Consider the following 22,932-nt stretch of genomic DNA (forward strand, 5'->3'; position numbering starts at 1 on the left):
TGTTTTGAAATGCTCTTACCGTATGAAGTTCCCCTCCCCCCATAAGAACAATTCATTACTTTTCTGACCTGTTTTTTTAATCAGAGGCAAATATAGTAATTATAGTCTGCCTGATTACAAATGAAATTACAAATCTGTCCTAAGGGCACGATACTGTCCCCACCTAGATGTTATCAGTCCCCAAATCTCATTTAATCTTGACAGATGTGCAGTAGAGGCACCACTACAGGAAACTCTACAAGTAAATTAATTTTACGAATACTTTCTTTGCAGTATACGCAAGCTCTTCCAAAAGACTGCTGATTTGTACAGCTTTTGTTAGGCATCCTATGTGACTACATTCATCAGTAAAATAACTGAACATCTAGGATGAGATTGTGCTCTTGCTAGGTTTCTGTCTTCCCTCTGATAACCTAACTGACTCAGCTTTATCAAGTGATTCCAAAGACCTACATTAAACCGTTTTCCAACTGAATCAACCTCTTTTCTTTCGAAACTTCTTTTTATCTGTCCAAGCAAACACAAACCACTAAGTTAATTTGGGGAAACAGCTACCTTTCCATGGGCCGTTCAGTTCCTAGGGTTTAATACTAAATCAGTCCTGCTGACAGAGGAGACTGTTCCCTGGCAGGAGCAGAGGAGGACACAGAGTGTTGTCTCTGCATTTGTCTCAGCATAAGCAGTTCTCAGAAGGAACACGATGAAGTGACAGATCTACTTCATCAGCTGCAAACTGGAAGAAACCTGCCAGCCTGCAGGGTGAGAGAACATTAACAAACAACTAAGAAGGCATCATTAGCACATCACCTGAGCTGAGAGTTTCCAACACTGAACCTTCCCTCTGGCCAGGACTTATCTCTTCAGGGAACCTCAAGTGTCTTGTCAATGTAGGCTTGCAGATGCGTTCAAAAGCACAGTCTTGTCCTGCTGCAGATGAGCAAACAGCTTGGATCCCCTGGGTTCTGCGACACCTTTAAAAAAATCTGTCCCTAGCACAGCAATACAAAAAGCCCTGATTCACCCAGGACTTATTTTTCAGCATATTACCTGACCTGCTGTAGCCACTAAAAAAATGAGCTGACCACACGCCCAGCCAGCACAAAGCCTCCTGGGCAGCCACAGAAATGCCTCCTCCTAATTGCTTTCAAATCAGCAAATGAAAAACTCCCAGCCTTGCTTTGAGCGTCACAACATGAGAACACAGTTCTCTACATGTTCTAACCTTTCCAATATTTGTTCCTGACCCCACCACCACGCATTGATTTATGAGGCCTCACAGTGCTTTTTATTACTGTTTTCGTTAATATCTACTCTCTACATGTCTGTGAAGAAAAATGTGGTGGATGAGTAAAACACTGTTAGTTTTTCATCATCTGTTCCCTCCTGATTGCTCAAGTTTAGCAAGCAGAGTATTTTGGCCTTGGCTCATAAAACTGCCAGTGCAATATTGAAAGAGAAGTTAAAACACATGTAAAACAAGAGGTTAAGAACCTGCCTAATCTCTTACCACATGAAAAAAAAAAAAAAAAAAAAAAAAGGAAAGGTTAAATTGCAAACTCTTAGAAAGGCTACAGTGTTATTTTGATCAGAATTGAAAAAGTCCCCAAATTATTGAAAGTTATAGATGGACACTCCATCTCAGATCACAGCAAATAAAACTCTTTCCAATTTGTATAAATTTGCTCATAAAATATACATCTGCTGATGATTCCAGGAATTACATTTTAAATATACTTACTCTCTATAAAATCATTCTATTTCAATACCACTATAAGGACAATCCTAATAAACAAGAGAACTCGTGCAAGACACATTCTGCTCAAGATGTCTCCAGTCACCAATTGGTTATGGGTACATGGAAGCTAATGCCTTCTAGAGGCTAAAATCACATAATTAACTTACAAGAACTTAGCAGAAGATCATCTGGTATACCAGTAACTGCTTAGGAGAGACACTTTTGGGAAGAGCACGCATTTTCAGCTAGAGAAGATGGGGTTTATCTCTACTTACCTGAACCACTTATAGCTCTAGGCAAAAACACTCTTTTTTATCCTTTTTCCCTAGCAGAGCTCTACCCAGCCCTGACTGCTGAAGTCTTGCTTTTAATTACAGGTGGAATACAGTGGCCTGACAACCACTTCTTCCTTCAGAGAGACCTGGTTCACATGTTTTAATCTATGCTTTATATTTCCTTTTTTTTTTTTTTTTTTTTTTTTTAACAAAGGTAAGCAATGGGGAAATGCAGCATCCCCGAACACTGAAAGACTCAAGATAGGCTGTCCTGCTGACCTGCCCTTAAACATCACTGATGCACCAACTGATACTTCCAGCATGAAGCGGAAAATGAAATTTGACTCCTACCTCAGTTTCCAAACAGCAGGACTAACAGATGATTTACCAGTCTGGCTTGCTTCTATGCTAAATTCCTCTTTCCAGTTTCATTCAGCCACTGGTATTCAATGATGAGAAAGCTACAGGAACTGAACTGGAAGAGCAGTTTCCAGGGTCAGTCTCAAGTTAACTGATGCTCAGAACACCTGCAATTTATGGTCAACAGATCAGTTTTTTCTTTAGGGAATGAACTCATCCTAACCCAAAAGAACACACTGAGAGTACCACTATAAAAGTGGAACTGAACAAGTAATGAAAAAGAAACTATTATGCAGCTATTATGGACATGTATTCTTAAAAGCTCTCAGGGAATACTGCATGGGGTGTCAGAAAGGACATGATTTAAGCAGGACACTTGGGACCAAATTTTACAGCCCCTTCCTGTGACTTCAAAGGCCACCTACATCTTTGCACAGTCTTGAAATGGAACTGCTTTGTAACATCTAAAAAGATCAGAGAGAAACATTTGAAATACCTTTGCCAACATGTTTAGCTATTCATTTGGGTGGGGGGGAAGGTATCTTGGAGACAGAGAAAGCAAACAAAATCAACATTAAAAGATTATTTATTTTTGATTGCAACTGTTCTATTTAATGACTTCCAAAATTACCTATGCTGCCTGCCCTTTGGTGGCACTTATTCTTAGATGTTGTTATTGGTAATTGCTGTGTTATGATTACAAAGCTCTGGCATAAACCTCAGGACCTCTTTTGGGTTTCTGAGAGCAGAATATTCACATGCTCTTCTCTGACCTCATGTTCCTAATTATTCACTGTGCATGCCTATATGTAACTCACCACCAACTGAATCAACCCAAACAACAGCAGATTTCAGCTAGTCTAGAGAACTCTCGATGCTTTATGCTAAACCATCTTCAGTGTTTTGAATTTACCTCCCTTTCCAGGTTACTTTACAAACTGACTACAAAGTTTCTCTTGTTATGTACCATGGCCAGACACACTGCATTTGATGCAAATGCCAAGAGTAGCATGGTCCAAGCAGTAAAGTATGAGCTGATTCCCATCCACAGCTAACACTCTCCACAGGAGATAAGCAGCACTGCTTTCAGCAGCAAACACTGCCTGAACAGCTAAACGCTTCCTCCTGAACCCAATGGACACAGCTGGGATGCAGCTGTTCCTACCACAGCAGTGCAGGCAGCAGCTGCTGCCAGGGAAAAGGCAGCAGCTTGCACAAAAGAGGGACAACCCACCCAGAAGGTCTCACAATCCAGATCTGGACACCACAACTGCCAAAACTGCACCACACCAGTTGGAAAATATTTTGGGGAAGTGTACCTTCCTGGAAGGTTCAGTGAGAAGTTGCTTCCTGAAAATCTAGCAAGAACGTATCTTAAGAGTTTTGTCTATTATGCCAATGTTAACAGGGAGAACTACAAGGCCTGGGTGAAAGCCAGCTATCCAAAGGCCTGCTCTTAAATACACAGTGGAAAAACACTCTATTTTAGAGCCTTCTGCAGAAATATGTACAGGAAATCTCTGTTTTACCCCTTCCTCAAAACCAACTGTGCTAAGAAAGGTTCAATGGTAATCTTATAGTAACCACAGAAGCAAAATACCAAGTCTTTGAAAATATCTGAAACACAGCTAGGAGCTGTGAATACTTTACAACTAAATTAAGCTAAGTATGGACCACATGATGACTTCAAGGAGCTTTTGTTTTTAAATAAATCACTTGTGGTGAAAAGAGCCAGAATGGCAGTTATAGCAACCACAACTGCCTTCTTATTTACAGGCTGGGTACAACAGGAGCTGCACTAAAGTACACTGCTCCTGCACATCTGTTTCTACTAACTTCACTTTAGAGCCACCTCCCAATCTCAGAAAAATCACATCTCCTTGGACCTCCCTTTCTTCTTCCATCCACCTACAGAAGCTCTGCCCACACATTTTTCAGTTTCAAAAGAGAAACCAACAGGTTTCAGTCCCAGCATTATTTCTACAGCATTTCTCATTACTGTGGCTCCTGCTCTCCACATCTGACAGACTCACACATTTGCAGAACTTTAGCCAGTTTGAGTCGGAATGATGCACAGGGTAAGAACCCACTTGTTTGTTAAGAGAAGCATGCAGATGATCACAGTGGAGTCTCCAACCTCCCCAGTTTAGTCAGAATAGTGTCTCTAGTGAAACCACCAAAAAAAGGCTGACTATGCTGGTAAATCCCACAGCAGGTATTCATGCCCAGAGGATGATAAATTAAGGTCATCAGCAAGCCACAAGTTTAACCTCTACCATGCTGTACCACACTTGAAAAAGTGACAGGACTAAGAGTTCTGGTACACAGCCACTCACTGCTCCTATGTCTGGGGACCCATTTTTCCAGGAAGTATATCTGCTTTTGATTTTATAGCATGGTGCACACACTGTTACACATTCAGGTAATAGTAAAGTTTCAACACAGACTGCAGTGGGTTTTTTAGGCTGAATTACTCAGGCTCCCTCCTTGATCTCATATTGCCATATAAAAAATTCATTTCTCCAGTTATGGCTTCATACAGGCAGGTCTCCCCAGCACCTTTTTAGCCCTGCAAACACATGCATGAGATTTATTAACCACATTTATGTAGGCAGGTTTAGATTATCAGCTTCTTACAGTGGCTACCTTTAAGATCGATGCAATTTTTTCCAGATGTTACTTAAGGTCTGTTTACCATACATAAAGTTCTATTTATTGTATATGCTGGATTCTCTCTGCAGTTGTGTTAAAGAAGCAGATTCATGTTATACACATGATCTCTGTGTAGAGTGCAAAGTCCCAAGTTTTAGGAACCATTCCAGTTAATAAGTCATAATGATTAAAAAACAAAATACTCATTGCTCATTGCTACAAGCATCATAATCATGACACATAATAATTTCTTTAATAGCACAAAACAGACAGTTTAAAATAGGAAATATTTATATCAATGTGCACTTCAAAGATACGAAGAATAAGATTCAGCACAGAATAGCCAACTCTTGAAGACCTGGATTGTAGCCATTTCAAATAAAATTCAAATTATATTTGTGCTGCTGACACTAAATAAATAAAATTTTAAAAGTAGACGCAGTACAAGCAGAAAGTGAGGAATTCCCATGCACTGACTTGGAAACATCTCTTCCTAAATACATCCCAAAGAGCCAGGCAAGGCTTCCCCTCCCGGGCACATTCTGTTCAGTTTTCTCTCCTATTATTCTCACTGCTGAAGAAGCCACAGCTGTTTTACATCAGGATACCCAGTGTTTGTGGGCCTGGTGCAGAGCAGGCGCTGTGAGCTCATCCCAAGGCACATCACTCAGGCTGGGTACAGCACTGTCCTCAGTTTCCCTTGGTGGAGCAGGAGTGCCCTGCTCTCTTCACGGCTTTACACTGGATGGAGGGCATGCATTTCTTATCCTGGGGTGTTCTTTCAAAGGAGTGAAGACAAGGCACAGGCCTGCGGAACAGCGAGCCAGTTCCTATGACAACTTTCCACTGCAGCCTGGCTAGAGACCATTAATCCACTCTCCCCAGGCCAAGCAGCTTCTCCGTGGTAACGCTGCTTTGTGTAGGATTGTCACCAGTGCCCAAGCAACGGCAAATTCCATGGTACTGACCACCCAGACCCCACAGCACTCCCTAATTCAAAATTCCCGCAAAACGATGGTTCACTGAGTGCAACTGCATGACTGCACTTCTGTCTCTTACTCAAGATTTTCAGGGAAGAGCTGTGGTCACCCCTTCTTCCTGCACCTCCTCTCAAGTCTGTATCTACAATTCCTGCAGGATTCAAAGGTTGCAGACCCTCTCAGCTTGTCCTGGAGCACCAGACCAGCTCTGCAGCCAGCCTGCGCCATCCCCAGATAACAGCTCACACTGCAACAGCTCACCCACCCACCTGTCACTTTGCAACAAGCATTATTTTATTACGCTGAACTGCTAGTAAGAGTTATGATGTGATTAAATAAAGCTGTTTTTTCAATAAGCATCATTTAAACACCGTATTCTAAGAGTTTCCTTCCCTTCTACTTCCAATGCAAAAATATATACTTGTATATTTTTGAAGGAAATAAAACATTCCTTTCAGTGTTCCCCAAAAAGCACAATATCACAATGTTTACCAGTAAACACCATACTAAGCCTTCTGTTAAAAAGAAAACAAAAATTCCCCTGAAAGTTAAAAGAAGTCTAGGATAAATATTTCTAGTGATTTTAAGATGGGTCTATTAGCTTTCTCTTCAAGTTATATGAGGAATAAAACATGACAAGAAGTGACAGCTCTAAGGGAGGGATATTACTATCATTATCATTATGATGATTAAAAATTGCCTACAAACTGGAAATTTGCCTGGGAAAGTTTCAGCCTGCGTCTGATTTTCACCAGCGTATATCCTAGAATCATCATATAACACTACTGCTACCAGTGCAAATATACTAACAGGCTGCTAATTTCAAACCTCAGCTGAAAACATCTCTCCATTCTTACGGCTTTTCTCCCCATTTCTCTCTGCAATTGTACTTAATTCAATGGAGCATTCTAAACGCAGTTCGGTGGTGCATTAGCCATACAATTTGTTTGAATGACGCTGTACAGAGTAAAGGTTGTATTGTGCTATATAATGAAACCACGACTATGCTTGAACAAACCCTAACTGCTGTTAATCAAACCAGCAAGTTCCTGAACGATCTTTTGGACACTGGACTAATGGCAATAGATTATTTTAAATAGCAGTTCTACTCTAAAATATGTTTAGGTTGACACAGGCTGACAGGAACAGTGACAGACTTCCTGAGCTAAGCTGATTGATTTGCATGTAAAACACTGGGGTTTTTGCTCAAAGGTGGAACTACAAATTCAGCACCTGAACTGAAGATCAAAATGCAGTTTTGCATTTTGTTTCTGCTTTTCTGTGAAACTATGCAGCACCTGAAAGCACCTAAAAATCTACATATATTCAGTTCAATCACTAGCGACAAAGTATTGTTTGGATCAATACATTTCAGTTGGTGGCAGTGTTACTCTGAACTGATAGGGAGACGTTTCTAAGTGACTACTTAGGGAGCATTTTGCAATCTTTAATGTTCAAACAATAAATCTTACAGAGCTAAAAAAAATATTTTAGAACATGAGTGATTATGGCTTGGGAGGAATGTTCTCAAGACCACGTCAAAGAGGAGCCTCAGCATCCAGCTTGGCAGCCTTTCGAAACACTAGCAAGGGAATAAACTTCAGCGTTTCATAATCACAGTGGTTCCAGGAATTTTCAAAACTGTCTGTGCTACAAGAAGCAGTACTGTCATATTAAGTCATCTGGTCTATCAGAAAACCAGTGTAGGTTTGTTTCCACCACACATTTTGCAACATTATTTTTGGCACGCAAAGAGGGATTAAAAAAAAAAAAAAAAAAAAAAAGGTAAGCAAAATGCGAGGAAAGCAATCTTGCACTGGTTTGTTTTATTTATTTATTTCCTTGGTGCCTCGGTCCTGGCTTTGGGTTATCAGCTCCGGGCTGACACAGCCGGACTGCCAAGCGCCAGTCAAACGGAACGGAGCGGGAGCGGTGACAGCGAAGCCTCGCCCCGACCCGAGGCTGCCCCGACCGCGCCGCTCCCTCCGCGCCGGGCGGCGGCCGCCCCGGGGGCACTGCGGGCGGCAAGGCGCCGCCGGGACCCTCCGCTCCACGTGGGGCGGAAGGAAAGCGGAAACGGAGGCACCGGGTGCCGGCCCCGGCCCTGCTCACACACACACCGTGCCGGGGGCTCGGGCGGCGGAGCGGGCAGGGAATCGCCGCCCTGCCGCGGGCGGGGGCAGCTCGGGGGGCTGAGGCACGGCGAGGGGCTGCCCTGCCCAGGGCGGGACGTGGCGGCGGCGGCTGCTGCCGGGGCACAGCAGGGCCGGGCAGGGCAGGGCAGAACAGAACAGCGGTGGGCGCTGCCCTGCCCGGGGGTCTCTCCGCGCCGCCCCAGCCGCGGCCGCGGGCTCAGCGCCCCGCTCACAGCGGCGCGCGCCCGAGGGAGGGGGCGCTGCCCCCCACCCCGCCACCCGCCCCGGCGGTCCTCGGCGCGCTCCCGCCCCGGCGCGCCCCCGCCCCGCGCGCGCTCCCCGCACCCGCCGCGCGCGCCCGCCGCCGCTCTCACCTCTCGCCGCGCTCGGGTGGAACTGCCCCGCACCAACTGCCGCAGCGCCCGCGCCGCCCGCACTGCGCAGGCGCCGCCCGCGCCCCGCCCCGCCCCGCCCGCCGGCAGGGAGCGCGGGCAGTGTGCGAGCCGCGCGCGCGCCGCACAGCCCGCAGCCCAGGGACCGTCGGCAAAGTGCGAGACCGGCAGCCGCTGCAGGGGGAGCCGGGAGTGTCCCCCGTGTGGGGATCACTGCGGGAGCGCCCCCCGTGAGGGGACACACTGCGGGAGCGCCCCCCGTGTGGGGATACACTGCTGGAGCGCCCCCCGTGAGGGAATAAACTGCAGGAGCGTCCCCCGTGTGGGGATCACTGCGGGAGCGCCCCCCGTGTGGGGATCACTGCGGGAGCGTCCTCTGTGTGGGGCACGCTGCGGGAGCGCCCCCCGTGTGGGGATAAACTGCGGGAGCGCCCCCCGTGTGGGGATAAACTGCGGGAGCTCGGCCTGCTCGGGCTGGGGAAGACAGACTGAGGGCGGATCTCATCAGTGCATGGAAATGTCTCAGAGGCGGGTGCCAGGAAAATGCTGCCCAGCTCTTTTAGTGGTGCCCAGAGACAGGATGAGGAGCAATGACCATAGACTAAGCCACAAGAAGTTCCACCTCAACATGAGTCACGGAATCACAAAATGAATCTGGTTGGAAGGGACCAGAGCGGATTGTCTGGTCCAAGCTCCCACTCAAGCAGGGTTACCGGAGACATGGCACAGCATTGTGTCTAGGTGGTTCTTGAACACCTCCAGTGAGGGAGACTCCACAGCCTCTCTGGACAATCTGTTCCAGTGTGTGTTCACCTACACAGCTCAGAAGTTCCTCCTCAAGTTCAGGTGGAACTTCCTTTGCATCAGCTTCTGCCCACTGCCCCTTGTCCTATTGCCCAACAGCACTGAGCAGAGGCTGGTCCATCATCCTGACACCCTCCCTTCAGATATTCATATCCATGATTGAGTCCTGTCTCAGTTTCCTCTTCTCGAGGCTGAACAGGCCTCAGGCTTTCCTCATACAAGGTGCTCCACACCCATGACCTTCTCTGATGAGGAAAAACTTTATGCTGAGGGTAGCAGAGCACTGAAGAGGCTGCCCAAGGAGGTTATGGAGTCTCCCTCCCCGAAGACATTCAAAACCCACCCAGACATGTCCCTATTTTTCATGGCCCGGGTAACCCTGCCGGGTAACCTGTCAGGGGGCTTGGACTGGAAGATCTCCAGAGGTCTGTTCCAGCCCTAACAATTCTGTGATTCAATGTGGCAACTGACAGAACAACCACACAGCCCCTCCTCAGCAGCTTCCTCCAGCACCTGGCATTGCCCCAGACAAAATCCCTGGGGCTGCACCCCCAGGCCTGCATCTGCCTGGCCTGCCTGAGCTCCCACAGTTCTGTCAGCCAGCCTCCGTGCTGCTGTGTGCCACATAATGCTCATTTTCAAAGTCTGGCACGAGGCTACTTTGTGTTAGTTTGCCATTGAGTTACAGCACCTTGAGCTGGAGCTTAAGGAAGTACAGGCTTCAGTATCAAATAAAAACCTAGGCTTTGATATCAGCTCCCCAAGCTGCATAATGTTCACTTAGTGTTAAGCTCCACAATGGCTGGGAGAGCCAGAGGTTGGGTTAAAATGATGTGATTAATCATTGATACTTTGGGGAGTGTCTCTGCAGCATGGGCTGGGACAAGGCTGGGTTGATGTGTGCCCCATCTGCTGTCAGGAGGGTGGTGAGGAGGTGCCCAAAGGTGTGTCCCATCCCAGTCTACCCTGAGCACATCATCCCTCATATCTCCAGGCATGGCCATTAGGTTGGACAGGCTAAGGGGATCATTGTGCAGAGCAGAAACTGCCCTGTGACCCATGCTGGGTCAGCACTGCCACACAAAAATGCAGAGCAAAACAACCATACCCAGCAAAACAAGCCTCCCTTTTTCTGTCTGTTTTTCCTGACACTAGAGGGCTGGAAAAGGCCTCACATTGGGATTCTGGCACCTCAGGTTGATCCCTGCCAGTGACAAGGATGATGGAAGCCATCCATCTACCTCACCTCACCCAGGCCCACACTGCTGTGCCAAGCCACTGAAACACTCATCCAATCTGTGGAATGTGGGAATGTCTGCCTCACTCTGGCAGCAGCTCTTCTGTCCCCACTGCCATGATGTTTCCTTTATCTCCCCAAGGATTCCCTCAGCTCAGCTGTTTGTATTGCCCTCTACCCTGCTCCAGGTGATAAGGTTCTGCCACCACCCTCTGGCACAGGGACATGCAGCTGGGCAGGGTTTTGCTGAGTTGGATGCACTTGACCCATTGTACCTCTCCAGCCTCTGTCAGCCTTGCTCCATCCCCTTCCAAGGGGAAACACCCAACAGCAGCAGAATTATTAGTTCTGACTGTAGCAAAGCCCATTTTTGGTGCCAAGCCTCTGGTGAGGAGGCACTGCCTACGAGGAAAGCTCAGCCTGTACTTCCCAATACCCTGGGACATCTCACAGCACCCACACCGGGCCCCGAAGCAGGAGTTTTCACTTGGAGATGCAGCCATCTGTATTTGTCATTTCCATGTATCCTCACAGCAAGGTCCCTCCTGAAATGTCTGTCTGTGCATCTTTGCAACACATAACCCAAGAAGAGTCACTGAAGCCAACAAGGACATGACTAAAAATGTGAAATGGCTTTTCTTTGAAGGAAAATGAAATAGACAAAAACATTTCAGCCTAGGGAAGAGGTGAAGTGGGGTAAGGCAGAGGTCTGCAAAATTCTGCACTGGGAGGCGGATGGGGAGAAACCATATCCCAGTTTTTCCACTGTGTCCCACAAGCCAGGGGCATGGAAAGAAATTAGCTCACAGCCACTCTGAAACATGAAAAAAGATGTTTTTTCATAGAGTGCATTATCAAACTGTGGATTACAGAGCACAATGGCATGCAGGACGTGAACTTGCACTGATTAGATAAGAGCCAGCAAACAGAGATATGACTGCTGTCTGGGAAGCCCCAGAGCTGCAGACAGACAGAACCAGAGAAGTTATACCAAAGAAGCATTAATCTTCCATTGTGAGAAACAAACTCCTGAGTTAGAGGCATCCAATACAGCCATTTTCCTATTTTTATTAGAGAGAGAGTGTGTGTGTTTGTGTGTGTGTGTGTGTGTGTGTGTGTGTGTGTGTGCACAACTAAGCAAATGCATCCGTCCTCCTTACATGTGTGTTTACCACTTACATGTTTTTTCCCTGACTTTGCTGCCCTGACCCAAAGAGCTCTCCCTCCTGCAGGGGATCAAACAGGAGATCTGGCAGCAGCCTCCTGGAAGACACTGGGGTCTGCCTTTTTCCCACTGCTGGCAAGCACTTCCCTCTCACAAAGCTGCCGTGGTGAGGCTGGCTGGGGAAACAGCTCCCCAGAGCATTAGTTTCATGGGCTGGCCAGGAGGTGTGTGTCCCATTGCTGTGTGTGCACAGCTCAGAGTGTGGCTTTTCCCTGTGACTCACAAGCCCAGGCAGATTGCAGCTCAGGAGATAAGTGGTTTAATGAGCCTCGGCAGATGCTGTGCGGAGAGTATCACTGAGCTTTAAGGAGTCCTCCTGCTGTCTCACATACAAGACTTGATTTTTGAAGTAGCTAGGAGGTATGGAATGGTCCTGGGTAATTTAATCCCTAACACAACCCATCGTTGTTTCATTGGTATAAAATTCTTAGCTATGGGACTGTTTCTCTTTGGTTTTCTGCTTGTTTTCTAGCCTTATAAAGTTCCCCCTGATGCCATGGGTCCCTGTGTCCCAACACTTATTCAAGTGTCAAGGTTTCTGGATGCTGAACTCATCACAGGCACTGCCCTGCTTTTGGTTTGTACCCACTTATCCAGCTTGTCATCTTGTTTCAGGTCTGTCATGCCAGTGTTCAGCTTTTCTCCAGCCATTCTCCAGCCTTGTTCTGCAGGACAGCAGTGCTCACTGTAATTTAGTGACTCTGACCCCTTGTACTCATTCTGCCACACAGTTCCAGCAGTCACATCAGTGATTGGCACAGGTCTCAACTGTTTCATGCAGCCTCCTTCTGGGTGTGTAGAATGATGTCAGAGCTCCTTGACCCATTGGGTAGCAAAGGGATTATCTCACGGTCTTTCCCCATGGAAGTCAGCAGTTCTTCTACCTTGTAGTTCATGTGCTGGAGGAGACTGTGACACCCCTAACTCAGCTGTTAGGGTACATATGTATGGCAGTGCTAAAAACAACAGAAGTGAGGAAGCCAGGGTAAGCTGCACTCCACTTTTCCATGACAAAGAGAACCACAGAAGCCTCTATCATCAGTAATAAGCATCAGAGCAAAGTCATCAAAGCAATGCCATGCACATATCTAAGCAGAGCTGGAAACTTCTCTGTTCAGTGATCAGTTACTTGCAGTAGTAACCCCCTGACTTAGGATATTGTAGTGCAAAGTAGGAGATATTGAGGAAATGGTAGAACACACTTGTGTGTGGGGAGTATATGAATATCTGGGGAAAAAAAACCGACCAAGGAGAGGATTTCTGTCCTGGCAGTGTGAGCTAGGCAACCCAGGCCAGGGCAAGGCTTAGCAGCCCCACCTGTGCCGAGGCTCTCTGCCTGGGATGCTCTGCCATCAAAATATGAGCTGCTCAGATTATGCAAGTGTGCAGCTCATGCTGCAGCTGCACATAGAGCTACCTGCACTGAAAGTATTGCTCAACCACAGCAACAGCTCTTTTGGAAGTCACAGCTCTCTCTAATGCCAGCGCTGGCTTGTTTGTCCTCCCTGCTCATTTGCTGGAACTCTCCCATGCTGTCCTCTGGTCACCTGTGAGGACAAACAGGGATAAATGAAGTAGAGGAATGGGACATCAGTGCAGATCTCTGTGGCACAGAGATGTACAGCAGGGGATAGCATCCAAATATTTACTCATTTAACTATGTTCCTCTCTTAGATCACAATTTGCTCTTCCACCTCTGAGCTATATTTTGTGCTGCTGCTCCCAGGAATCAGTCACTTCTCACTGATCTCTTGGAGGTCCTGCACTGGGGTGCAGGCAGTGCACTTGGCCTGGAGATGGGGTGTGCATGTACCCCCCCTCCTGTCAGTGATGCAGCCCTGGGTACTCCCAGCAAACCCCAGCCAGTGGGAGGGCCCAGCCTGCTTCCGTGGGCAGTAGAGAAATGGAAGTGTTTCAGTTCTGGGCAAACAACTCAAGGCAAAATCCTCCCTGTGTACCTGTGGTACATCTCGACTGATCATTATCAGACTTTGTCCTGGTCACACACTCCCTCCAGGCATATCCCCAACTTTCCACACCAACAGCCCCCATCAACATCCCGCGGTCCCACGCAGCCATAAGCCTGGTCCTTATCAGAGAAGAGGGGCTGGAACCAACCCCTCCAGGACACCTTCAGCCCAGACACAGATGCACAGCACAGCTTCCCTTGAGCACTGGAGGGGACAGCTGGGTATACCCAGCAAGAGTGATTTGTGTGTGCATGTGTGTGTGCGCCTGTGTGTCTGTCTTTTGTCCCTCTAGGTGCCTGCCTGACTCTCTCCACCTGCCCATTTCTGCCTGCTTCCTTCTGTCTCTCTTCCTTTCTGCCTCTCCTTGCCAATGCATCTGCGTGTCTCTCTGAACGGCTGCTTGTTCCTTTGTCTCTCTGGCTCCGAGCATGGAGACGTGTTGTGTCTTAGTGTGAATGCGCCCCACCCTTTCCACATGCCTGTGCATCCATCTCTTTGTGTTGTGTATGACCTCTTCCATATGCCTGTGTGTGTTTGCATGCTCCTTCTACGTCCGTGTGTCCGTTTATTCCCCACATACATCCCCCCTACATCCATCCATCCTTCCGTTCGTCCCGCCCCGTGCCCCGCCCGCTGCCACAGCCCTTCAGCACCGCGGCGGACGGACAGCTCCTGCCTCCTCCTGCCGCACCGGGCGGTACCGCACCGCACCGCACCGCGCTGCGCAGAACCGCACCGCACCGCACCGCACCGCACCGCACCGCACCGCACCGCACCGCACCGCACCGCGCCCCCTCCTCGCGGCACCGCTCCGCCCCGCGCCCCCTCCGCGCCGCGCTCCGCCCCGCCGTACATAAGCGCCGGCACCGCCGCTGGTCCCGCTCCTCCGCCATGAGCTACAGCGCGGAGCCGGCGGCGCTGTCCACCTCCTACCGCCGCCTCTTCGCGGAGGCTCCGCGGCGCCCCGAGATGCCGGCGGGCCGGTGGGCACGCCCGGGCGCGGAGCCGGAGGCGGTGCGGGAGCGCGGCGCGGAGACGGGGCGGGCGCGGGGCAGCGAAAAGGAGCAGCTGCAGGGCCTCAACGAGCGCTTCGCCGGGTACATCGAGAGGGTGCGGGCGCTGGAGGAGCGGAACCAGGCGCTGGCGGCGGAGCTGGCGGCGCTGCGGCAGCGCTCGGACGAGCCGCGCCGGCTGGGGCAGCTGCTGGGCGGCGAGCTGCGCGCCCTGCGCGCCCGGCTGGAGGAGGCGCACGGGGAGCGGGCGCAGGCGGCGCTGGAGCGGGCGCGCCTGGCCGAGGAGACGCAGCGGCTGCGGGCGCGCTGCGAGGAGGAGGCGCGGAGCCGCGCCGAGGCGGAGCGGGCGCTGCGCTCCCGGCAGCAGGCGGCCGAGGCGGCCTCCCGCGCCAGCGCCGATCTGGAGCGGCGGGCGGCGGCCCTGCAGGAGGAGCTGGCGGCGCTGCGCAGCGCCCACGCCGAGCATCTCGCCGAGCTGGGCGCCGCGCTCCCGGCCGCGGCCCCGCCGCCGGCACAGCGGCCCGACCTGGCCGCGGCGCTGCGGGAGCTGCGCGCTCAGTACGAGGCGCTGGCGGCCCGCAACCTGCAGGCGGCCGAGGACTGGTACCGCGCCCGCTGCGCCCGTCTGCACGAGCGGGCGGCCCGCAGCCAGGAGGCCGTGCGCGCCAGCCGCCGGGAGGCCGGCGAGTGCCGCCGCCAGCTCCAGGCTCGCCTGGTGGAGATGGAGAGCCTGCGCGGCGCTCACCAGTCCCTGGAGAGGCAGCTGCAGGAGCTGGAGGAGCGACACAACGCCGAGGCCGCCGGCCTGCAGGTGAGCCGGGCGGCGCCGGGAACCGTCACTGTCCCCTCCCCTGGCACCGGGCAGCACCGAGCATCCTCCTCCCGCTCCATCCGCACCAGTCAGCAACTGCAACCCAGCAGCCGTCCCTGTGATATGTACCACCGGGAATTTCATCCCACGCAAAAACCCGGCGCGGTGCCGCACCGGTACCCGGGACCCTGCTCTGTCTGTCCCCTGGTCCTGTGCCGCGCTGAGCATCTCCGCGGCCTGCGAAGTGCTGCAGCGCAGCTCTGCCTCCTGCAGCAGCCCCTTCCGCAGTTCTGTGCAGCTCTGCACTCCCCGGCCCCGTGCGGTGCCGCCTCCAGCCCGCACCGCTCAGCACCATCGCTGCGCTGTCCCATCAGTGCCGCTCTGCACACAACAGCCCCAGCACGGAACGGCACCCACCCCTCCTGCCTTGCGCAGCACTCACCCATGCAGGCAGTGCCCCTGCAGCGCTGCACAGCGCCAGGCATCCCTGCAGCTTTCCCACGGCCCAGCACTGTGCCTCTCTGCCCTGCACACAGATCCTGCCCCTCCACGGCATTGCCTGCTGCCTTCAACCTTTATCCAGAGGCAAAACCCCACAGGGCAGATTTCGGACACCCCCTCCAACACTCCCTTCCTGCAGGGAACATCCCTGCACACAGTAATGCTGTCTGGGGCATCGATCTGTCCCTGCCCAGTCCCTTAAGGATCAGGTCCAAAATTGCCTACACATTGTTGTGGGTAATTCCTCGAAGCTGTCTGCCCAGGCTTGGCCCTTTGCCCTGTGGCCTGGCTCTTGGCACCTGCACTGCAGAAATTGGAGCTCTGCAAAGGTTAAGTCTGGACTTGCAGACAGATCTCAGCATCTTTTATGTCTGTGGAAAGACTCATGTAAAGCAAACACTGAGTGCTCCACATCTCTTATTCCATTATGGCAGAATTGTCACATTTTCTTGCTATAAGGAAACGTTCATGATTTACAATAAAATGAATCATGAGATTGTTCTATTACATGGCTGTTAAATGATCTGTAATTTCTAAATCAAGACGTTTCCTTCTAAATACTGAAACAATTGACTTTAATCTTACCTGGAGGGCCCAAGTAATGCTTTGTCATTTCCAAGGCCAAATTTTGCCAGGCACTCCGGAATTCGTGACTTAGTTCCAAGCTGCTTGCAAGCTTCCTGAACGGTTGAGGTGGTCTTCAACAATTTTTGTGGAAATAGGCAATATAAAGTATTATCTCTAGTGAAAAAATTATACACAATAATCTTCTTAAATACTCTTGATGCCATGTGAAAGAGCAACCTATCAATTGGGGAAAAAAAATTAAGCAACTCAATTAAACAGTACCATAATTGAAATTGCTTCAGTGACAGCATGACAGTGCTTTCCTATACGACCCTCAGGATCTGCTTTATGTGTAGCAATACTTAAAATTCTTTTGAGCAATGTGCATGTGTAACAGCTAAGTAATTTCCCTGGCTGCAAACAGTGGAAAAGGTTGGACGAATGTCTTAAAAGAGAATATTCTTATTGTCTGAGCTTTTAAAATGATCCTGCTAAAGCAGGGGCATGTCTTTGTAATTGTGGGCTGCCCAGTCAAATCTGAACCAACATGCAAAAGCTTTTTGTTAGGGGACAGGTTTGCAGTAGTGTGAGGAGGGGGTTTTTATTCTACCAGCTGGTAGAGCTGGGGTGTGGAAGAGAGGTGCAGACAAGGAACAAGGGCAATCAGTTTTGAAAGAGCTTTTTGTTTGTGTGGGTTACAGGCAGAGGGAAGAGGGTTGGAGGTACAAAGAGTCACAGCAGCAAGAGTGGAGCTGTCCCAGGGTGGGGATCACCTCAAGTCATGCCTTCCTGTCCTGGCTTGGTGCAGCAGCAATCTGTCTGTATCAGAGCAGAGGCTTTAACCTGTACAGCAGCAGCAGCAGCTGTGCATGTTCTGGGGGTTTTCAGTTGATGCCCCAATGATCTCCTCAGAGGCACAGCTTCTTGCTGTGGAAAATGGTTAGGGCAGCACAGGTCAGAGCAGAGACCACAAGGATGGCTCTTAAATGTCCTGCAAGGCTGGTTGTGCCCAGCTAATCCCACTGTGAGATGCTCCATGCTGCGTTCAGGATGAGCTGCTACTCTGAGGGGCTCTGCTTGAACGGGGCCCACTGCATCAGGGTCAGCACAGCTCCCTGCTCCTTGGCAGCTCCACATGCCATGACTGCCTCTGCACTGTCCACGAGGAAGGTTAGGCAGGAGAGGAAGCTGGGGACATGATAGGAATTGGGACATGATAAGGACGATATGACAGGGCAAAGATCGTTTGCTGGAACAGAGGCTCTGGAAGCAATTGCAAAGGCCTGACTCTGGGAGGGGGTGCAGGAGAGTGGAGGTTGGCAGTGGCCATTGCAGGGATCTGTAGGAAGGGCTGCATCGTGGCTTAAGTGCAAACTGCTGACTCATTCCTGTTCCAAATCACGCTCCTCTGGTGGCACAGTGGGGCATCTGGCAGCGGGAAACATGACTGGGAAAGGTTTCACTGCTTTCAAGCTGCTGCTTAGATACCTAGATGCATACAGGGAAAAATACAGACTGCTTGTTTTCTGAGAAAAAGAATAGAAGAAAAGATTAGTCTCCTTTGTTAGCTGGAATTCTGGCCTTGGAGCCCTCTGCACCACAGTAGAACTGATTATAAGGGACAAAAGGCAGGGCAAAGCTGACAGGAAGGATGTTGGAAGGACATCTTGTCCAGCTGAGCACCCTGGCTCTTGCAGGGCAGGCCCCTGTCTCTGTAACCTCCCCAAATCCCTGCATTCAGAATCCCTCACTCCAGGGCTCTGAGGCATTTTCCCAGGAAGGTGACAGACTTCTCCCCTTGGAGGGGATGCCCTGCAGCAGCACTTCTCCTTCCACCTCTTGGAAGTGTGTCCCAACCCTTCTTAAGCCCTGCAGATGTAGACTGCAGTCTTTCTTTGCTGCTGCAGTGTGGGATGCTTTCGCTTGTCTTGTTGAACTGCTGCCTCTACTTTGATGATGTTTAAGCCCAAAACTTCCCTCTGTGGCAGCCTGCCTTGTCCCCTGCAGGACTGGGGGTCCCACCACCATGCGCTATTTGCCCATCTCACACACCCCACTGCAGATGGGAAACTACATAAATCCATCAATGGCTAAAACCTCCCCACTGCACAGGCTCACAAGCCATGCCTGGTCTCTGCCTGCTTCTTCATCCCTGCTAGCATGAGATTTCATGGTCCCAAGCTCCTGGTGGGATGTGCCATCAATTGCCCATTGCAGCTTCCCTGTCTCTACAATGGGCAAAGCAGAGTGGGACTGTGGGAGAAGTCCCTGTTCCAGAATACAGGGCTGAGCACCCTTTCCTTTGCAGGACACCATTGGACAGCTGGAGGATGACCTGAGGAACACCAAAAATGAGATGGCTCGGCACTTGAGGGAGTACCAAGACCTGCTCAATGTCAAGATGGCCCTTGATATTGAGATAGCTGCCTACAGGTAAGGCTGCTCTATTCCTGCTCTACCTGGACACTTCCCAGGCCCAATCCCCTGACCTCAGTAGGCCCAGAAAATGCTTGGGAACGCACTCAAGGAGCACCACAAGCATGTTAATAATCTCTGCCACCTGGATGTGCCATACTCCTGCCTGGGGAGCAGCCATGGCTCCATGCCCAGCTGTGAACCACATCCCTCAGCCATCCCAGAAGCAGTAATTTTAATGGAGGCAGTTAGGGTTGGAAACTTGTCTCTCTTGCAAAGTTAAAAGTAGATGCAAAAGGCTGTGCTTCAGGTATTTATTTTCCTGGCGGTTCTGGAGAGGAAATTAGGGAGAAGGTTGCTCTCATGTACCCCATATTGCAAGTTTTCCAGAAATGGTTGACCAAAATATGATTTTAAATCAGTTTCATGGTGCAGTGTGCCCTGTGGGGATGGCTTGGACTTGCCTGCAGGGCACAGCCTGCTCTCAAGTTTTGCAGATGTTTCACATCCCCATACTAACCTCTTCCCTTGTGATGTGCTTTCAGGAAGCTGCTGGAGGGAGAGGAGACCCTCTTCAACATGGGAAGCAGTGGCCTTCCATCACTCAGTTCTCTTCCCAGCCCCACTTACTCCTTCCAGCCAAGGAGCTTTAGTTCCTCTATGCTGTCCTTCAAAGAGGAGGAGCAAGGAGAGGTTATTAAAGTGACCTCTAAAATATCATCCAGCAGGGCTGAGGTGATTGAGGGGACCATAACCTCTGTCAAGAAAAGAGGGAGGTTAAACCTGCATGGGGGAATCCTTGCAAATGCAAAGATGTAACCCCTGTTCACAAGCATTTGAGGGGGAACAGTCTCCACTCGGCCTTGAAATTGTCCCTCTGGGCACAAAGCTGCACTGGGCTCGCAGGAAGCTTCCCTTGAAAACACAAAACCCCCCTGGGGACACCCAGGGATGGCTTCCTTGCGGGTCCTGCCACACAGAGGCCGAGCTTGGCACATTGCTCCCTTTTAAATGGGGTGGGGGCACACAGGACAGGTAGCTAGAGATGCATGTTGGTCATTGTGGTGGTGGCACGTGGACTCGAGCACGCTCCCTCTCCTCCTGCGGCGGGCGAGGGGCAGCCAGCTGGGAACGCTGCTGAGCCAGCTCTCTGGGGAGGGGAGGGAAACAACGTGTTTACTGTTACTAGTTTCAAGGCTAAATACCTTCATCAACTATCCAAACCCATGTACGGCTAAACTCTTCCCCACTCTTCAAACTGTAGCCATCCACTTTTAACCCTAGAAGCACAGAAATAGCCATACTGGACTGTAACCACACCTGACATCTGATCTCAGCCACGTATGTTTTGAACTATAAGGAATGTTAATTTTTCTTTGTACTGACAAATCTTGATTTCTGACAGCACTAGTCAAGCCAGACACATGGGGTTTATAAGCAGCAGGCACAGGGCAGGGAACTGTTACATTGGAGGTTAAGGCACCACCATGTTGTAGGGTGCAGCACCTCATGTGGTATCTCTGTCTCCCAAATATGAGGGTCTGAGGGCCCCTTGTTTGACTGCACAGCCTTCACATGAAAACCCTGTGCCCAGATTAGCATTGTGCCCCAGCCAGCACTGGGAAGCTGCAGGACTCCTGAACACCAGCCTGCAAAGCATCCTTGTCTCCGCTCTAACTGTTCCAACGCGTGCCAAATTTGATATAGGATTTAATAACCATAGGTTTCCTTCAATGCCTTAAATCGCCAGCGATCGCTTTTGCAAGAGCCGGAGACTCCACGTGTTGTGTGTCAGGGTTATCATCACCAGACCTCGCTGCCCTTGCGGTGCTGCCAGGGTAGTTCCTGGAACCAGCAAACTGTTTGCTCGCACTCTTTCCTCTTCTATTGTAAGGCACAAGTTAATAATTAAAAAAAGAAATAGTTGTGTGGATCAAACCGAGCTGTTTTGTCGTCTTTGCTGCTGCGTCATCTTGGGAACACACCTCGGTGTCTGGCCCCCCAGCAGTCCCTCTGGGCCCCTGCAAAGAGCTCAGTGTTGGGGTACAGCTGCCAGCCCCTCCTGCTGGGTAAGGCTGGACCCACCCATGGCAGTAGGGCAATGTCTGGGGCTCAGCTTAGGTGCCTGTTGTGGTGACCCTGCTGTGTAGAAGAGTTCATGGCCAGCTGGCTGAGGGATCAAGGTCTGCCATGGCCGAGTGCACCCTCATTTGCTCAGAAAATGGACTCTGAGGCTGTGATTTGCATCAAGCTCCTGACAGTTCAGTCCCAAGGTACCTGCTATTTCCTCTCCATGCTACTGTGTGCCCAGGAGTTAGAAACAGCCTCGTGCTTTACACAACTGAAGATAAAGTGATTTACACAAGAGCAGAGGGTGCACCCATTTCCCAAGTAAACTCAGCAGTCACAGGTGCTGTGACCAGCAGTGGCTTATATTTGGAAGATGCACACATTCTGCTTGAGATGTGCCTGTAGAGTGAAAAAGCACAGACAGCTTCCTGCTGGGTGGCCCTGCCAGAGCACACTGTTCTGTTGCCTTTCCATTCCTGCTTTGTTGCACCATGTCATGGCAATCTGCCCCAGAGCCTCAGGGACACAGTGTGACAGTCACAGGCTTTGCCACCAGAGCTGCAGGCCAGGAGCAGCACGGCTACACCTTGATCCTGTCACACTGATAACCTCGGGGACATGCCCTGGACAGGCTGCTCACTGTGGGGTGACAGCAGCCCTGCAGGTGGGTGAAGCAAGGGGCACTTTCCAGAGGCAGGAGAGGGGCCCCAGGGAATGGCTGGAGCAATGCAGCTCACCAGCAGCTCCTGGCAAAACAGCACAGAGCAACTTGGGGTGCCCAGGCAGAGCCTGGGGGAGCCAGCACCTGTGGAGTTAAGTCCAAGGCATTAACACATATAACAAGATCAAGAAACATCCAAATATCTCCTGGCTCGGCTGTCAGTTAGGAAATGCAAACACAACAGTATTTCTCCTAGTCCATAGGGGGAATAAAAAGCAGATGTGACTGTGCAGCTAATGAAATACATTCTGAATCTCAAACACTCTCCAGCCCTGCTGCTTTCAGTCCCTTGAGCATAGGCAGCCTGACCCATCCTTTGTTCCCAGCACAATCTTCAGTCAGAATTCCTGCTTGCTCAGCTAACTGGATGCTAATAATGAAGCTGGGAATTTTACTTTGGTGAGATCAGTATAAAGGGGTTGCCTGTGGTGGAGCAGGATGGAGGAACTGCGGGAAGGACAAGAAACTATTTTAGAAAATGGCTGCAGTGTGGGGCCAGCCCAGAGATTTCCTGCATTTCTGGAGCTCTGCAGCAGTCTGGTGCTGTCTCATGGTGTTAAACTCCAGAGGTGACAGAGGGGCAACAGGCAGGGAGGCCCATGTCTACACTCCCATTTTCTTTATGAGAAGAAAAATGACAGCAAAGAGGGACAGGCCTGGCTGAACATGTTGCCAATGCTGACCTCTGACTATCTCCATCCAGGCCTCCTTTTCCACTGCTATCTTCTTCAGAGTGGCTCCTTTTACCTGCCTGCTTATATGCACCAGAAGGCTTCTACAGTGAAACCATAAGCTGGAACAGAACAATAAATCCTCCTTTGTGGTTCCATCTTTATAACTGGGTTAAACAACCAGGCTGACAGAGGGAAGGAGTGAGTCACACTGCAGATGTTGAAAGATTTATACCTCTATAAAACCTTGACCTCTTGGATAAAAGGCAGCTGTGGACATGGACTGCACCGTCAGCTCAGGAAGCAGCAGAGCGCAGCTATTTCTCCATGATACTGCATTTCCTTCATCTTTATGCTGGGGAGAACTTGAGCTTCCACACAATGAGACAAATTCCCAC

At 50.3% G+C, this 22,932-nt stretch overlaps 2 protein-coding genes across 6 annotated transcripts in view; one reads left to right on the top strand and one right to left on the bottom strand.

Annotated features, from left to right (window-relative positions):
* NT5C2 (5'-nucleotidase, cytosolic II) overlaps positions 1-8,602 on the bottom strand; it is a 59,830-nt gene extending 51,228 nt beyond the window's left edge. Inside the window, exons 1-2 of one of the 5 annotated variants that reach the window (XM_056494266.1) lie at positions 8,512-8,587; positions 2,362-2,537 (exon numbers count right to left, since the gene is read on the bottom strand). The gene's annotated coding sequence lies outside the window, so the exon portion shown is untranslated. Of the gene's footprint in view, positions 1-807; positions 1,196-2,361; positions 2,538-8,511 lie in introns of those variants that run through there. The other 4 variants (XM_056494269.1, XM_056494265.1, XM_056494267.1 and 1 more) reach the window with 4 other exon arrangements.
* A 5,899-nt stretch (positions 8,603-14,501) lies between these two features.
* Positions 14,502-21,010, top strand: INA (internexin neuronal intermediate filament protein alpha). The gene is made up of 3 exons (XM_056494273.1): positions 14,502-15,589; positions 18,966-19,090; positions 19,618-21,010. Exons 1-3 carry the CDS (start codon positions 14,657-14,659, stop codon positions 19,889-19,891), a joined length of 1,332 nt encoding a protein of 443 aa, XP_056350248.1. The 5' UTR covers positions 14,502-14,656; the 3' UTR covers positions 19,892-21,010.
* The last annotated feature ends 1,922 nt before the right edge of the window (positions 21,011-22,932 follow it).

This window comes from Oenanthe melanoleuca, chromosome 6 (assembly GCF_029582105.1).
Source record: "Oenanthe melanoleuca isolate GR-GAL-2019-014 chromosome 6, OMel1.0, whole genome shotgun sequence".
In the NCBI taxonomy this organism is placed as follows: Eukaryota; Metazoa; Chordata; class Aves; order Passeriformes; family Muscicapidae; genus Oenanthe; species Oenanthe melanoleuca.

What these genes read in the sequence shown, in the direction of transcription:
- INA (XM_056494273.1), top strand. Translation starts at nt 14,657, where the DNA reads ATGAGCTACAGCGCGGAGCCGGCGGCGCTGTCCACCTCCTACCGCCGC. An exon ending in CCGAGGCCGCCGGCCTGCAG is followed by an intron (nt 15,590 to 18,965) that starts GTGAGCCGGGCG and finishes TTTCCTTTGCAG; the next exon opens with GACACCATTGGACAGCTGGA. An exon ending in ATTGAGATAGCTGCCTACAG is followed by an intron (nt 19,091 to 19,617) that starts GTAAGGCTGCTC and finishes ATGTGCTTTCAG; the next exon opens with GAAGCTGCTGGAGGGAGAGG.